General features: G+C 42.0%; 1 protein-coding gene across 6 annotated transcripts in view; it reads left to right on the top strand.

Annotated features, from left to right (window-relative positions):
* DOCK10 (dedicator of cytokinesis 10) overlaps nucleotides 1–18,270 on the top strand; it is a 401,433-nt gene that overhangs the window by 280,635 nt on the left and 102,528 nt on the right. For all 6 annotated transcript variants that reach the window (XM_073674692.1, XM_073674690.1, XM_073674693.1 and 3 more), the window contains exons 27-29: nucleotides 2,889–2,960; nucleotides 6,366–6,512; nucleotides 7,407–7,490. In XM_073674692.1, coding sequence (XP_073530793.1) covers nucleotides 2,889–2,960; nucleotides 6,366–6,512; nucleotides 7,407–7,490 — 303 coding nt within the window. The remainder of the gene's footprint in view (nucleotides 1–2,888; nucleotides 2,961–6,365; nucleotides 6,513–7,406; nucleotides 7,491–18,270) is intronic.

Below are 18,270 nucleotides of genomic sequence, written 5' to 3'. Positions count from 1 at the left end.
CTCCCCCCACACCACACATAAATATACCCCCCCCCCCCCCAACATTCGGACTATAAGACGCACCCCCCATTTTCCTCCAAAATTTGAGGAAAAAAGTGCGTCTTATAGTCCGAAAAATACGGTACCCTGATGCGACATCATTATTTCATCATGACGCACATGATGCTAAGCCGGCTAATCAAAAGAAGATTGTCGCATGGCAGGAAGTAGAAGGCAAATTCTCAGTGCTCCCATCCAGTGGCCAGAGATTACCAACCTGGCAATCGGACTGGGTCCCGGGAATCGTAATAATGCCACAACGTTTCCATAATTCCATGGCAGTTAGATACTGCTATCAGTCCTAGCCATAGGGAACCCATACACCTTGGATAAATGTCGCTCTCCACGCCCAGAGAGGAGAGGTATATATAGCTTCCAGACAGCTTGGCAGCAATTTGTCTTCCAAGAGAACAAAAAGATCAGGCACTTAAATGCTTTCTGCCCCTTCTCTCCCCTGACATTATCTGTCTGGAGAGTCAAGATGTCACGCTTCTACCTGACAGGACATAGCGAGACAGAAGGGGAAGAAAGCTCTGTCACTAGGGAAGGATACAAGGGAGCACCGCTGAAACTTGCCCTGCACCACCCTGAGCTTCCCAGCGTCCCTAGACGGGGTCTTTCACCCTGTGCAGCAATCACGTTCCTATCCTTGTCTTACCCTAAGTACCACCCTTATTAGTGAGTAGGATAGCAGGAACGCTAGTCCTGCCCTAACATAAAGACACAGAGTTGGAACGGACAGGGATAAAAGAAAACCGCAATCATACAAAACACAATCGAGTGGGGAAATAGGGAAGGAGAGGGTGAGGCAAACCAAATAGGAATAGAGATTGGGAGACACACACACAAACCAACTGCACGCTGATATCTCCTGAAACAACTCCAAACTCCTGCTCCTTTCTCAGTTCACTCCTCCAGCTCCAAACCAGGTAGTTGCAAGCTATCACTGGCAACAATTGATGCTTAGAGGAGAGTATTTAAACCAGAGGGAAGTAATAAACTCAGAACAGCTGAGACAACTCAGGATAGAGAGCTTCAGGAGACAAACAGGACTGATTAACCCTTGCAAGAACAGACCAAGGAAAACCTGAACTGCTAATAGGAAGGTGAAGCAGTTCTAACCAGCGCAGATGTATGTGTAACCAGACGCCTCAGTCTTCTGGCCCCACTCTGTCACAACATCCCCATGACACAAGATGTACATTAGATAGTTGGCTAATCCCAACTAAATTAAATATCAAAAATTTCTATTGAGTTTTCCTTTAGTAAGCCTGTAAAATAATCGTTTATAACCCAAATAATGTGTAATATTACCAGTAAATAGGCAAATATGAAGTTTTATGGTGTCTGCAAAAGAGGTACACTGTGGTGATGAAACACAGGATCTATAGTGGGTGCCAAAGTTTCAGTTACACCCAAGCCCTGGTGCCCAATGGACTCCTCTGCAGTATAAGAAGACACCGTTATTAGGGTATGTGCACACAATGTCTTTTGGATGAGCTTTTCAAGCAGAAGTTGCTTCAGGAAGCAGCTTTTTTTTATATTGTGTGTGCAAACTAGGGAGCGGCTTCCAAGCAGAAGTCACATAAGGATTCACTGGTCACTTCTTTTAAAGAAGCCCTCCCGCAAAGATTTTTGTTAATAAATCTGTGTATATGTGTATGTAATGTAGTGTGTGTGTGTGTGTGTGTGTGTGTGTGTTATACACTCACCTACCGCCGTCTTCTGTGGGATCCAGCACCGTTCTGCTCCTCTTCTGAGTGTCGTCAACGCTGTTCACACCACCCGTTTCACTCTATGTGTGAGCTGGAAGTCTCTACAGTGTAAGAATATGAAGCCTCGTCCTGACACCCCATAGGTTTACATTGTAAAAGCCACTTCTAGGTCCGGCAGAACACATTGTGACCCGGAGAGTCTGCAGAGGGGTGACGTCACTGAGAAGAGGAGCAGAACAGCACTGGATACTGGAGAAGGTGGGAGTAGGTGAGTGTATTAACACACGCATATGAAACTAAATGCACATATACACAGATGTATTAAAAAATCTTCATGGGAGGGCTTCTTTAACCACTGTGTGGCTTTACAAGCATGCAGCAGTTAAAAAAAAACAAAAACCCTGAACATATTTAGAGCATTTTGTTTCTACATTGCAGTGCATGCTTTCTAACATTTATTAAGCACTTTTTCAGGCAGGTTAGGATCCACTTAAACAAAAATGTTGTGTGTACATACCCTTATAAATTCACATGGTTGGTGGGAAGCCCTGTTTTGGATTTTGCCTTGTGGCCTTAGAGATATACAGAAAAAAAAATCAAGAAACTTCGGCACTCCAATCTAGATATTCAGAAGACCAAATTTTATTTCATTTGTGGAGCCCCATAGAGGAAAAATGTGCCAACCGCACGGCATCCCACCGCGATACCTGTTACATATATTTCCCCATCTTCCAGATACTGCCTTGACAAAGACCCCTGTGGGTCGAAACGTTGGCACATTTTTCCTCTATGGGGCTCCACAAATGAAATAAAATTTGGTCTTCTGAATATCTAGATTGGAGTGCCGAAGTTTCTTGATTTTTTATATATGTACTTTTTACTTCAGTGCACGCGAATTTACAATAGTGAAGCGATCCCTTTCTTATCTTATTCTTAGAGATATACAGGACATTACACTTTTTATAGCCACACAGTCCTGTGAGTGTATAAATACTATTGGATTCCACTGTGCAGAAAAGCCGATGGGCCGTGTTATTCTGTATGCAATATCCCATTCAGCATGCTGGAGGCAGATTCTCTAAAATTAGAAACATGTTTCCTTGAAGTAACAGTGGATTTGTATTCTTTTGACAGCACTCCCAGTTTTTCTTTGAAATAATTATCAAGTCCATGGCTCAACATCTCCATGATAAAGACATGATGCAGGTAAATTGGTCATATATGTTATGTCACTTGAGACGAAGCTGCAGAATTAATTGAAGACAACGGCATTAATTTCTATTCTGAAGCCACGTTCTCACAATGAATACAGTGGGTACAGAAAGTATTCAGACCTCTTTAAGTTTTTCACTCTTTGTTTCATTAAATTCTAAAAAGTTCATTTTTTTCTCATTAAAGTACACTCTGCACCCCATTTTGACTGAAAAAAACAGAAATGTAGAAATTTTTGCTAATTTATTAAAAAAGAAAAACTGAAATATCAAATGGTCATAAGTATTCAGACCCTTTGCTCAGACACTCATATTTAAGTCACATGCTGTCCATTTCCTTGTTATCCTCCTTGAGATGGTTCTACTCCTTCATTGGAGTCCAGCTGTGTTTAATTAAACTGATAGGACTTGATTTGGAAAGGTACACACCTGTCTATATAAGACCTCACAGCTCACAGTGCATGTCAGACCAAATGAGAATCATGAGCTCAAAGGAACTGCCCAAGGAGCTCAGAGACAGAATTGTGGCAAGGCACAGATCTGGCCAAGGTTACAAAAGAATTTCTGCATTACTCAAGGTTCCCTAGAGCACAGTGGCCTCCATAATCCTTAAATGGAAGAAGTTTGGGACCACCAGAAGTCTTCCTAGACCTGGCCGTCCAGCCAAATTGAGCAATCATGGTGGAAGAGCCTTGGTGAGAGAGGTAAATAAGAACCCCAAGATCACTGTGGCTGAGCTCCAGAGATGCAGTAGGGAGATGGGAGAAAGTTCCACAAGTCAACTATCACTGCAGCCCTCCACCAGTCGGGCCTTTATGGCAGAGTGGCCTAACGGAAGCCTCTCCTCAGTGCAAGACATATGAAAGCCCGCATAGAGTTTTCTCAAAAACACATGATGGACTACCAGACTATGAGAAATAAGATTCTCTGGTCTGATGAGACGAAGATAGAACTTTTTGGTGATCATTCTAAGCGGTATGTGTAGAGAAAACCAGGCACCGCTCATCACCTGCCCAATACCATCCCCACAGTGAAACATGGTGGTGGCAGCATCATGTTATGGGGGTGTTTTTCAGCTGCAGGGACAGGACGACTGGTTGCAATTTGAAGGAAACATGAATGTGACCAAGTACAGAGAGATGCTGGATGAAAACCTCTTCCAGAGTGCTCTGGACCTCAGACTTGGCCGAAGATTCACCTTCCAACAAGACAATGACCCTAAGCACACAGCTAAAATAACAAAGGAGTGGCTTCAGAACAACTCTGTGACCATTCTTGACTGGCCCAGCCAGAGCCCTGACCTAAACCCAATTGAGCATCTCTGGAGAGAACTGAAAATGGCTGTCCACCAACGTTCACCATCCAACCTGACGGAACTGGAGAGGATCTGCAAGGAAGAATGGCAGAGGATCCCCAAATCCAGGTGTGAAAAACTTGTTGCATCATTCCCAAGAAGACTCATGGCTGTACTAGCTCAAAAGGGTGCTTCTACTCAATACTGAGCAAAGGGTCTAAATACTTATGACCATGTGATATTTCAGATTTTCTTTTTTAATAAATTTGCAAAATGTCTACATTTCTGTTTTTTTCAGTCAAGATGGGGTGCAGAGTGTACTTTAATGAGAAAAAAATGAACTTTGTTTCATTGCAGCCATTTGGTAAATTCTAAAAAGAGTGAAAGCTTTAAAGGGGTCTGAATACTTTCCGTACCCACTGTATTTAGTGAGTTTTTAATGTTGCAGAGTTCCTGCACCTATTTCCTCATTTGGGTTTTGAATGTTTTTTTTACATGCATTCTTATCGTGTTTTTGACTCTGTAGTTTTTGTCTCTTGTTGGTATGTCATGTTTTAAATAAAGCTGTTTTGCTTTGATACTTCCTGGTACCTGGCTTTGACAAAACTTTATTGATCCAATCATTTGCAGATGACATACGTTTTCAGTGTATTTCCGCAGCGGAAACTCACTAAAAACAGTAAGGCCACGTTCACATTTTCAGTATTTAGTCAGTATTTTAAATCAGTATTTGTAAGCCAAAACCAAGAGTGGAACAATCAGAGGAAAAGTATAATAGAAACACGTCACCACTTCTGTATTTATCACCCACTCCTGGTTTTGGCTTATAAATACTGAGGTAAAAAACTGAACAAATACTGAATGTGATAACGTGGCCTTAAAGACATGTCTGGTCATGGTGCCGCATGAGATAGCATCTGGAATCATCATGGTTACTTCTATTCTAGGAGGTCTAAAATTATGTTAAAGATTTTTTTTCTTGTTTTTGTTTTATTTCACTCCACATTTTTTTCAGTTTTCCAATGCAATATATGGTAAATTAATTTGTGCCATTAAAAAATATAACGGAGATTGTCTATATTGTGTAGGTTGTGATAAAATTTTATATACAGCAGATGGTGCATGCTGGGTATTAGGCAGCAGTCCCACTATCAGTATTTGGTCAGTATTTTTTCTCAGGAGTGGGAGCCAAAACCAGGAGTGGGTGATAAATACAGAATTGGTGACTTGTTTCTATTATACTTTTTCTCTGATTGTTCCTCACCTGGTTTTGGCTCCCACTCCTGAGAAAAAATACTGACCGAATACTGATAGTGGGGCTGTGGCCTTAAAGGGGAAAGCGTATCAAACATGACATGATTTTACCCTTGTCTTAACCACAGTGGTTTAGTTTAGATCATGGCAACAACTTCTAGTAATTCTCCTATGACCCCAAGTGGGGAGCAGGAACGGACACAGACAGAACAGGGCCCCGGTGCAAAAACATTATATGGGCCCTTTGCAGTCCAATAGCTCCTCATAATGCACAATTCCACTTGGTTGGAGGTGTAAGTGGGCTGCACAGGTTGCAGTAAGGGTATGTCCGCCCCTGATAGGGAGCCACACACAGGGGCAACCGAGGCACATATAACTCCTGAACAGCTGGGTGGGGACACTGATCTCCAGAGTGATGACCATAAAATAACATCTTCATAAAACCACATATTGATGCCATGATGGTAGTGTCCATATTTAACACATTTTTAATAACTTTCCTATGATTTTGGTACACAGATTTACTGTTATTGCAAATATGGCACATTTGCCGTATGACACAACTACTTTCTGTTGAAAAATAAAACCATTCTGCATCATCATGTCATACAGTCAGTCATCTGTACAACTTATAGTTATGGCGTTATACAAGTTTGGTAACAACAAAGGAGAAGCTGTTATCAGGCCTCTTAAAAGCATTTTTATTATAGCCTGTTCGTTTCCACCTGACATATGGCAGCTTTTAGAAGCACCTCTAGAGGTAGCGCATTTAGATCTTTTATATTTGTGTTATATGCAATGATTGAGTGGGCAGCAATTTATCTCTGATTGAAACTTTCCTCTATTTGTAAGGTTGAGCGCACTGAAAGGTTCCCTAAAACCTTCCACAACGAATTGGAATCGCTTGTCATGAGCTTCTCCGACCATATCATTTGGAAATACAAAGATGCCATGGAGGAGACAAAAAGGGCTAACTTCAGCCTTGCCTGGTTTCTGAAGGTGATAGTTGGTCATTGATTTGATTGTTCCCATTCATTTTTCTTGCTTAGGCCATTGTTTGCATGGAATTTATTTAAAGGGGCTGTTCCACCAAGTTTGGATAACTTCCTGATCGCTGAAGGTCTAAATGCTGGGACCTCCATTGATTTTGGGAACTGGCGCTCTGAAGATGGAATGAAGCGGTGGACCCGTTGGAATGAAGTGATAGCTGATCATGCGCACCTTTGTTCATTAGCTAAGAGACCGCCAGAGATAGTCGAGCAAAGCATTCGGCTGGTCTTCAGCACTTCCATTAAGAATGACTGGAGCGGGGGTGCACATGATTGACCACTCAGTCATGACCACTGGACCAGAGTACTGCGAGTGCGGCATCCCCGGCATCTCTTTCGATTGTAGGCCTTTGACAGCTCTAAAAGGTTCCTCTAGAAGCCTATAAAATCACAAGAGGCATCAGGAGATCCAAAGGTAGTAGGAGGTTCGTAGTGCAATGGTCTAGTGGCTATGGACTACTAGTGGCAAATATTTTTGCTCAAATCTACTAGTGTCTGGGCTGATAGAGACAAAGCTGAAAGTACTGTCCCTAACCCAAAATAAAACATAGATAAAACTAAAAAACAGATAAATATAGAGTTGAAAAAGATATTAACATTCAAGCTTTACAAAGGGTGAAATCTACTCCAAGAATTGTCAGACTTGCAACATTGGACAGATTTTACCATTTCTGCTACATGGCTATGAGAATTTGAAAACCCCTTTCAACATATTTTATTGTGCTTCTCAAAGCATATCCTCCACATCTGAACATGACTTTATGATTTATAGTGCATGGAGAGTCTTGTGCATGTGAGCAATTGTTTCATTTGGTTTAAAAAATCTACAATCTTTGTTTCCTAGCGCTGCTTCACATTTATGGACCGTGGCTTTGTATTCAAGATGATAAGTGGCTGCATCAGTATGTTCAGCCCAGGAGACCACAAGGTAAAGGGTTTATGTGTTCACTCCATTGAAGTACATTATGTTTTTGTTGGTCTAGTAGATATCATATTAAGTTGCATATACTTTTTGCTAACATTTCTGCACCCAATAAAAACCACCCAGACTCCAAGTAAGGCCTCATTCAGACGTCCATGTTACACGTATGTGTTCTATCTGCGTTATTCAAGGATACAACACGTACCCATTGTAGTTTATGGGGCTATTTATATGTCTGTGTTTTTTCACTGACCGTGTGTCTGTGCAGAACTCACCGAAATGTTGTCCGTTGCATCCACAGCACGGATGAAAAGTTCCAGTACAAGTCTATGTGTCTGTGAAAAATACATACAGCACACTCATGACATCAGTGTGCAGACCATGATTAACATTGCAAAGGATAGAAGCTTTGTCATTTATTTATCCTTACGTGACAAACACTGCTGACACATGGATCCAAAACACTGCTGACACATGGATCCAAAACACTGCTGACACACGGATCTAAAACACTGCTGACACATGGATCCAAAACACTGCTGACACACGGATCCAAAACACTGCTGACACATGGATCCAAAACACTGCTGACACATGGATCCAAAACACTGCTGACACATGGATCCAAAACACTGCTGACACATGGATCCAAAACACTGATGACACATGGATCCAAAACACTGCTGACACATGGATCCAAAACACTGCTGACACATGGATCCAAAACACTGATGACACATGGATCCAAAACACTGCTGACACATGGATCCAAAACACTGCTGACACATGGATCCAAAACACTGATGACACATGGATCCAAAACACTGATGACACATGGATCCAAAACACTGATGACACACTGCTGACACATGGATCCAAAACACTGCTGACACATGGATTCAAAACACTGATGACACATGGATCCAAAACACTGCTGACACATGGATCCAAAACACTGATGACACATGGATCCAAAACACTGCTGACACATGGATCCAAAACACTGCTGACACATGGATCCAAAACACTGATGACACATGGATCCAAAACACTGCTGACACATGGATCCAAAACACTGATGACACATGGATCCAAAACACTGCTGACACATGGATCCAAAACACTGCTGACACATGGATCCAAAACACTGATGACACATGGATCCAAAACACTGCTGACACATGGATCCAAAACACTGCTGACACATGGATCCAAAACACTGCTGACACATGGATCCAAAACACTGATGACACATGGATCCAAAACACTGCTGACACATGGATCCAAAACACTGCTGACACATGGATCCAAAACACTGCTGACACATGGATTCAAAACACTGATGACACATGGATCCAAAACACTGATGACACATGGATCCAAAACACTGCTGACACATGGATCCAAAACACTGATGAGACATGGATCCAAAATACTGATGACACACTGCTGACACATGGATCCAAAACACTGCTGACACATGGATCCAAAACACTGCTGACACATGGATCCAAAACACTGATGACACACTGATGACATATGGATCCAAAACACTGATGACACATGGATCCAAAACACTGATGACACATGGATCCAAAACACTGATGACACATGGATCCAAAACACTGATGACACATGCATCCAAAACACTGATGACACATGGATCCGAAAAACACTGATCACACATGGATCCGAAAAACACTGATGACACATGGATCCGAAACACTGATGACACACTGATGAGACATGGATCCAAAACACTAATGACATACTGACGAGACATTGATGACACATGAATCCAATACACTGATGACACACTGATGACACATGGATCCAAAACACTGATGACACATGGATCCAAAACACTGCTGACACATGGATCCAAAACACTGCTGACACATGGATCCAAAACACTGATGACACATGGATCCAAAACACTGATGACACATGGATCCAAAACACTGATGACACACTGATGACATATGGATCCAAAACACTGATGACACACTGATGACATATGGATCCAAAACACTGATGACACACTGATGACACATGGACCCAAAACACTGATGAGACATGGATCCGAAAAACACTGATCACACATGGATCCGAAAAACACTGATCACACATGGATCCGAAAAACACTGATGACACATGGATCCGAAACACTGATGACACACTGATGAGACATGGATCCAAAACACTAATGACATACTGACGAGACATTGATGACACATGAATCCAATACACTGATGACACACTGATGACACATGGATCCAAAACACTGATGACACATGGATCCAAAACACTGCTGACACATGGATCCAAAACACTGCTGACACATGGATCCAAAACACTGATGACACATGGATCCAAAACACTGATGGCATACTGATGACACATGGATCCAAAACACTGATGACACACTGATGACATATGGATCCAAAACACTGATGACACACTGATGACATATGGATCCAAAACACTGATGACACACTGATGACACATGGACCCAAAACACTGATGAGACATGGATCCAAAACACTGATGACACACTGACGAGACATTGATGACACATGGATCCAAAACTCTGATGACACACTGACACATGGATCCAAAACACTGACACACTGATGACACATGGATCCGAAAAACACTGATCACACATGGATCCGAAAACACTGATGACACATGGATCCGAAACACTGATGACATACTGACGAGACATTGATGACACATGGATCCAAAACACTGATGACACACTGATGACACATGGATCCAAAACACTGATGACACATGGATCCAAAACACTGATGATAACTGACGAGACATTGATGACACATGGATCCAAAACACTGACTCACTGATGGCACACTGATGACACATGGATCCGAAAAACACTGATGACACACTGATGAGACATGGATCCAAAACACTGATGACACATGGATCCAAACACTGATGACACACTGATGACACATGGATCCAAAACACTGATGACACATGGATCCAAACACTGATGACACACTGATGACACATGGATCCAAAACACTGATGATAACTGATGAGACATTGATGACACATGGATCCAAAACACTGACTCACTGATGACACACTGATGACACATGGATCCGAAAAACACTGATCACACATGGATCCGAAAAACACTGATCACACATGGATCCGAAAAACACTGATGACACATGGATCCGAAACACTGATGACACACTGATGAGACATGGATCCAAAACACTAATGACATACTGACGAGACATTGATGACACATGAATCCAATACACTGATGACACACTGATGACACATGGATCCAAAACACTGCTGACACATGGATCCAAAACACTGCTGACACATGGATCCAAAACACTGCTGACACATGGATCCAAAACACTGCTGACACATGGATTCAAAACACTGATGACACATGGATCCAAAACACTGATGACACATGGATCCAAAACACTGCTGACACATGGATCCAAAACACTGATGAGACATGGATCCAAAATACTGATGACACACTGCTGACACATGGATCCAAAACACTGCTGACACATGGATCCAAAACACTGCTGACACATGGATCCAAAACACTGATGACACACTGATGACATATGGATCCAAAACACTGATGACACATGGATCCAAAACACTGATGACACATGGATCCAAAACACTGATGACACATGGATCCAAAACACTGATGACACATGGATCCAAAACACTGATGACACATGCATCCAAAACACTGATGACACATGGATCCGAAAAACACTGATCACACATGGATCCGAAAAACACTGATGACACATGGATCCGAAAAACACTGATGACACACTGATGAGACGTGGATCCAAAACACTAATGACATACTGACGAGACATTGATGACACATGAATCCAATACACTGATGACACACTGATGACACATGGATCCAAAACACTGATGACACATGGATCCAAAACACTGCTGACACATGGATCCAAAACACTGCTGACACATGGATCCAAAACACTGATGACACATGGATCCAAAACACTGATGACACATGGATCCAAAACACTGATGACACACTGATGACATATGGATCCAAAACACTGATGACACACTGATGACATATGGATCCAAAACACTGATGACACACTGATGACACATGGACCCAAAACACTGATGAGACATGGATCCGAAAAACACTGATCACACATGGATCCGAAAAACACTGATCACACATGGATCCGAAAAACACTGATGACACATGGATCCGAAACACTGATGACACACTGATGAGACATGGATCCAAAACACTAATGACATACTGACGAGACATTGATGACACATGAATCCAATACACTGATGACACACTGATGACACATGGATCCAAAACACTGATGACACATGGATCCAAAACACTGCTGACACATGGATCCAAAACACTGCTGACACATGGATCCAAAACACTGATGACACATGGATCCAAAACACTGATGGCATACTGATGACACATGGATCCAAAACACTGATGACACACTGATGACATATGGATCCAAAACACTGATGACACACTGATGACATATGGATCCAAAACACTGATGACACACTGATGACACATGGACCCAAAACACTGATGAGACATGGATCCAAAACACTGATGACACACTGACGAGACATTGATGACACATGGATCCAAAACTCTGATGACACACTGACACATGGATCCAAAACACTGACACACTGATGACACATGGATCCAAAAAACACTGATCACACATGGATCCGAAAACACTGATGACACATGGATCCGAAACACTGATGACATACTGACGAGACATTGATGACACATGGATCCAAAACACTGATGACACACTGATGACACATGGATCCAAAACACTGATGACACATGGATCCAAAACACTGATGATAACTGACGAGACATTGATGACACATGGATCCAAAACACTGACTCACTGATGGCACACTGATGACACATGGATCCGAAAAACACTGATCACATATGGATCCGAAAACACTGATGACACACTGATGAGACATGGATCCAAAACACTGATGACACATGGATCCAAACACTGATGACACACTGATGACACATGGATCCAAAACACTGATGACACATGGATCCAAACACTGATGACACACTGATGACACATGGATCCAAAACACTGATGATAACTGATGAGACATTGATGACACATGGATCCAAAACACTGACTCACTGATGACACACTGATGACACATGGATCCGAAAAACACTGATCACACATGGATCCGAAAAACACTGATCACACATGGATCCGAAAAACACTGATGACACATGGATCCGAAACACTGATGACACACTGATGAGACATGGATCCAAAACACTAATGACATACTGACGAGACATTGATGACACATGAATCCAATACACTGATGACACACTGATGACACATGGATCCAAAACACTGCTGACACATGGATCCAAAACACTGCTGACACATGGATCCAAAACACTGCTGACACATGGATCCAAAACACTGCTGACACATGGATCCAAAACACTGCTGACACATGGATCCAAAACACTGATGACACATGGATCCAAAACACTGATGACACATGGATCCAAAACACTGATGACACATGGATCCAAAACACTGATGACACACTGCTGACACATGGATCCAAAACACTGCTGACACATGGATCCAAAACACTGCTGACACATGGATCCAAAACACTGATGACACATGGATCCAAAACACTGCTGACACATGGATCCAAAACACTGATGAGACATGGATCCAAAATACTGATGACACACTGCTGACACATGGATCCAAAACACTGATGACACACTGCTGACACATGGATCCAAAACACTGATGACACACTGCTGACACATGGATCCAAAACACTGCTGACACATGGATCCAAAACACTGCTGACACATGGATCCAAAACACTGATGGCATACTGATGACACATGGATCCAAAACACTGATGACACACTGATGACATATGGATCCAAAACACTGATGACACATGGATCCAAAACACTGATGACACATGGATCCAAAACACTGATGACACATGCATCCAAAACACTGATGACACATGGATCCAAAACACTGATGACACATGGATCCAAAACACTGCTGACACATGGATCCAAAACACTGATGACACATGGATCCAAAACACTGATGACACATGGATCCAAAACACTGATGACACACTGATGACACATGGATCCAAAACACTGATGGCATACTGATGACATATGGATCCAAAACACTGATGGCATACTGATGACACATGGATCCAAAACACTGATGACACACTGATGAGACATGGATCCAAAACACTGATGACACACTGACGAGACATTGATGATACATGGATCCAAAACACTGATGACATACTGACGAGACATTGATGACACATGGATCCAAAACACTAATGACACATTGATGACACATGGATCCAAAACACTGATGAGACATGGATCCAAAACACTGATGACACACTGATGAGACATGGATCCAAAACACTGATGACACACTGATGACACATGGATCCGAAACACTGATGACATACTGACGAGACATTGATGACACATGGATCCAAAACACTGATGACACACTGATGACACATGGATCCAAAACACTGATGACACACTGACGAGACATTTATGACACATGGATCCAAAACACTGTTGATAACTGACGAGACATTGATGACACATGGATCCAAAACACTGACACACTGATGACACACTGATGACACATGGATCCGAAAAACACTGATCACACTGATGAGACTTGGATCCAAAAACACTGATGACACTGATGAGACATTGATGACACATGAATCCAAAACACTGACACACTGATGACACACTGATGACACATGGATCCGAAAAACACTGATGACACACTGATGAGACATGGATCCAAAACACTGATGACATACTGACGAGACATTGATGACACATGAATCCAATACACTGATGAGACATGGATCCAAAACACTGATGACACACTGATGACACATGGATCCAAAACACTGGTGACATACTGACGAGACATTGATAACACATGGATCCAAAACACTGATGACACACTGATGACACATGGATCCAAAACACTGATGACACACTGATGACACATGGATCCAAAACACTGATGACACACTGATGACACATGGATCCAAAACACTGATGACACACTGATGACACATGGATCCGAAAAACACTGATCACACATGGATCCGAAAACACTGATGACACACTGATGAGACATGGATCCAAAACACTAATGACATACTGACGAGACATTGATGACACATGAATCCAATACACTGATGAGACATGGATCCAAAACACTGATGACACACTGATGACACATGGATCCAAAACACTGGTGACATACTGACGAGACATTGATAACACATGGATCCAAAACACTGATGACACACTGATGACACATGGATCCAAAACACTGATGACACACTGATGACACATGGATCCAAAACACTGATGACACACTGATGACACATGGATCCAAAACACTGATGACACACTGATGACACATGGATCCGAAAAACACTGATCACACATGGATCCGAAAACACTGATGACACACTGATGAGACATGGATCCAAAACACTAATGACATACTGACGAGACATTGATGACACATGAATCCAATACAATGATGACACACTGATGAGACATGGATCCAAAACACTGATGACACATGAATCCAATACAATGATGACACATGGATCCGAAACACTGATGACACACTGCTGACACATGGATCCAAAACACTGATGACATACTGACGAGACATTGATGACACATGGATCCAAAACACTGATGACACACTGATGACACATGGATCCAAAACACTGATGACACACTGACGAGACATTGATGACACATGGATACAAAACACTGATGATAACTGACGAGACATTGATGACACATGGATCCGACACACTGATGAGACATGGATCTAAAACACTGATGACACATTGATGACACATGGATCCAAAACACTGATGAGACATGGATCCAAAACACTGATGAGACATGGATCCAAAACACTGATGACACACTGACGAGACATTGATGACACATGGATCTAAAACACTGATGACACACTGATGAGACATGGATCCAAAGCACTGATGACATACTGACGAGACATTGATGACAAATGGATCCAATACACTGATGACACACTGATGAGACATGGATCCAAAACACTGATGACACACTGCTGACACATGGATCCAAAACACTGATGACACACTGATGACACATGGATCCAAAACACTGATGTCACACTGATGAAACTTGCATCTGAAAAACACTGACCACACATGGATCTGAAAACACTGATGACACACTGATGAGACATGGATCCAAAACACTGATGACACATGGATCCAAACACTGATGACACACTGATGACACATGGATCCAAAACACTGATGACACACTGATGAGACATGGATCCAAAACACTGATGACACACTGACGAGACATTGATGACACATGGATCCAAAACACTGATGACATACTGACGAGACATTGATGACACATGGATCCAAAACACTGATGACACACTGATGAGACATGAATCAAAAACACTGATGACACATTGATGACACATGGATCCAAAACACTGATGACACACTGATGACACATGGATCCGAAAAACACTCATCACACATGAATCCGAAAACACTGATGAGACATGGATCCAAAACACTGATGACACACTGACGAGACATTGACACATGGATCCAAAACATTGATGACACACTGATGACACATGGATCCAAAACACTGATGACACACTGACGAGACATTGATGACACATGGATCTAAAACACTGATGACACACTGACACATAGATCCAAAACACTGACACATGGATCCAAAACACTGATGAGACATGGATCCAAAACACTGATGACACACTGACGAGACATTGACACATGGATCCAAAACATTGATGACACACTGATGACACATGGATCCAAAACATTGATGACACACTGATGAGACATTGATGACACATGGATCCAAAACACTGATGACATACTGACGAGACATTGATGACACATGGATCCAAAACACTGATGACACACTGATGAGACATGAATCAAAAACACTGATGACACATTGATGACACATGGATCCAAAACACTGATGACACACTGATGACACATGGATCCGAAAAACACTCATCACACATGAATCCGAAAACACTGATGAGACATGGATCCAAAACACTGATGACACACTGACGAGACATTGACACATGGATCCAAAACATTGATGACACACTGATGACACATGGATCCAAAACACTGATGACACACTGACGAGACATTGATGACGCATGGATCTAAAACACTGATGACACACTGACACATAGATCCAAAACACTGACACATGGATCCAAAACACTGATGTCACACTGATGACACATGGATCCAAAACACTGATGACATACTGACGAGACATTGATGACACGTGGATCCAAATCACTGATGACACACTGATGACACATGGATCCAAAACACTGATGACATACTGACGAGACATTGATGACACGTGGATCCAAATCACTGATGACACACATACCATTTTTTTGCATACATCAAAAACATGGACGTCTAAAAGGGGCCAAAGGGCTCATTCATGTATATTTTAACCGGTCCTTTGGAAGTTCATGAGTTGCCAATTCTGACTCTCCAGTAAAGACAGGTCGCTCACATTGGCGTAACGTGAAGTTAATGGGCCCCAGTGCAAAATGTCTAACAAGGCCACCATGTATCAAGGTTCTGTAACAGTATTGGTCATCACATATAAAGAGACTTTTTTGACCCCCCCTAGGCTCCTGCGCCTGGTACAACTGCATCCATTGCACCTTATACTTACATCCCTGATCACGTACAATATATACTGCCAGATACTCTTCCTTTTCAATTACGATCCTGTTGTTCAGTTTTTAGAAATAGGTGCTTGATTTGATTGATTTTGTCAGATGGGAAGAAGTGACAGCGACTCTTGTGAATTTTACCGTATGCGACCAAATGTTTTGCTTCTACTATTTATTGATCACAACACAGAGTAATTAATTGCTTACAATGCCATAACTTAGTATTTTGTATCATAACCTCTAGCTTTAATTACTGCACCACACCTACTGGGCATTGAAGCCACTAGGGTATTCAAGACATCTTGAGCGATCTTGCTCCATTCCATTTGCAAATCTGCAAACAATTCATCTTTATTGCTATGGGTACGGGCCCCAACCCATCACCCTAACTCATCTCAAAGGTGCTCTATAGCGTGTAAATCAGGTGATTGGCTTGGCCATTGCAACAGGTGAGCATTTTTCTTTGCTAACCAAATTTTGACTAAATTGGATGTGTGCTTAGGATCATTGTCTTGCTAGAATTTCCATCCCCTGCGTACTTTGGTTTTACCATGTGGCAGCATTAGATTCTCCAGTATATCCTTGTACATGGTAGCATTCATATTTCCATCAATTCTATGCAGAGGCCAATGGTAGATGCAGAAAAGCAGCCTCAGACCATGACATTGTCACCACCATGTTTCACTTTAGGTGTTTGGTACCTCACATAATTACGTTTTCCAATTGGGTGGTATATATAGTGCTTGGCATCACTACCAAACAGACTGAACTTGGATTCATCCGACCACAACACCTTAGACCAATCTGTCTCTTCC

This window comes from Phyllobates terribilis, unplaced genomic scaffold (assembly GCF_046119375.1).
Source record: "Phyllobates terribilis strain yellow unplaced genomic scaffold, ASM4611937v1 Scaffold_3__8_contigs__length_932513732, whole genome shotgun sequence".
Lineage (NCBI taxonomy): Eukaryota > Metazoa > Chordata > Amphibia > Anura > Dendrobatidae > Phyllobates > Phyllobates terribilis.
This window is presented reverse-complemented; position numbering and strand designations above follow the sequence as displayed.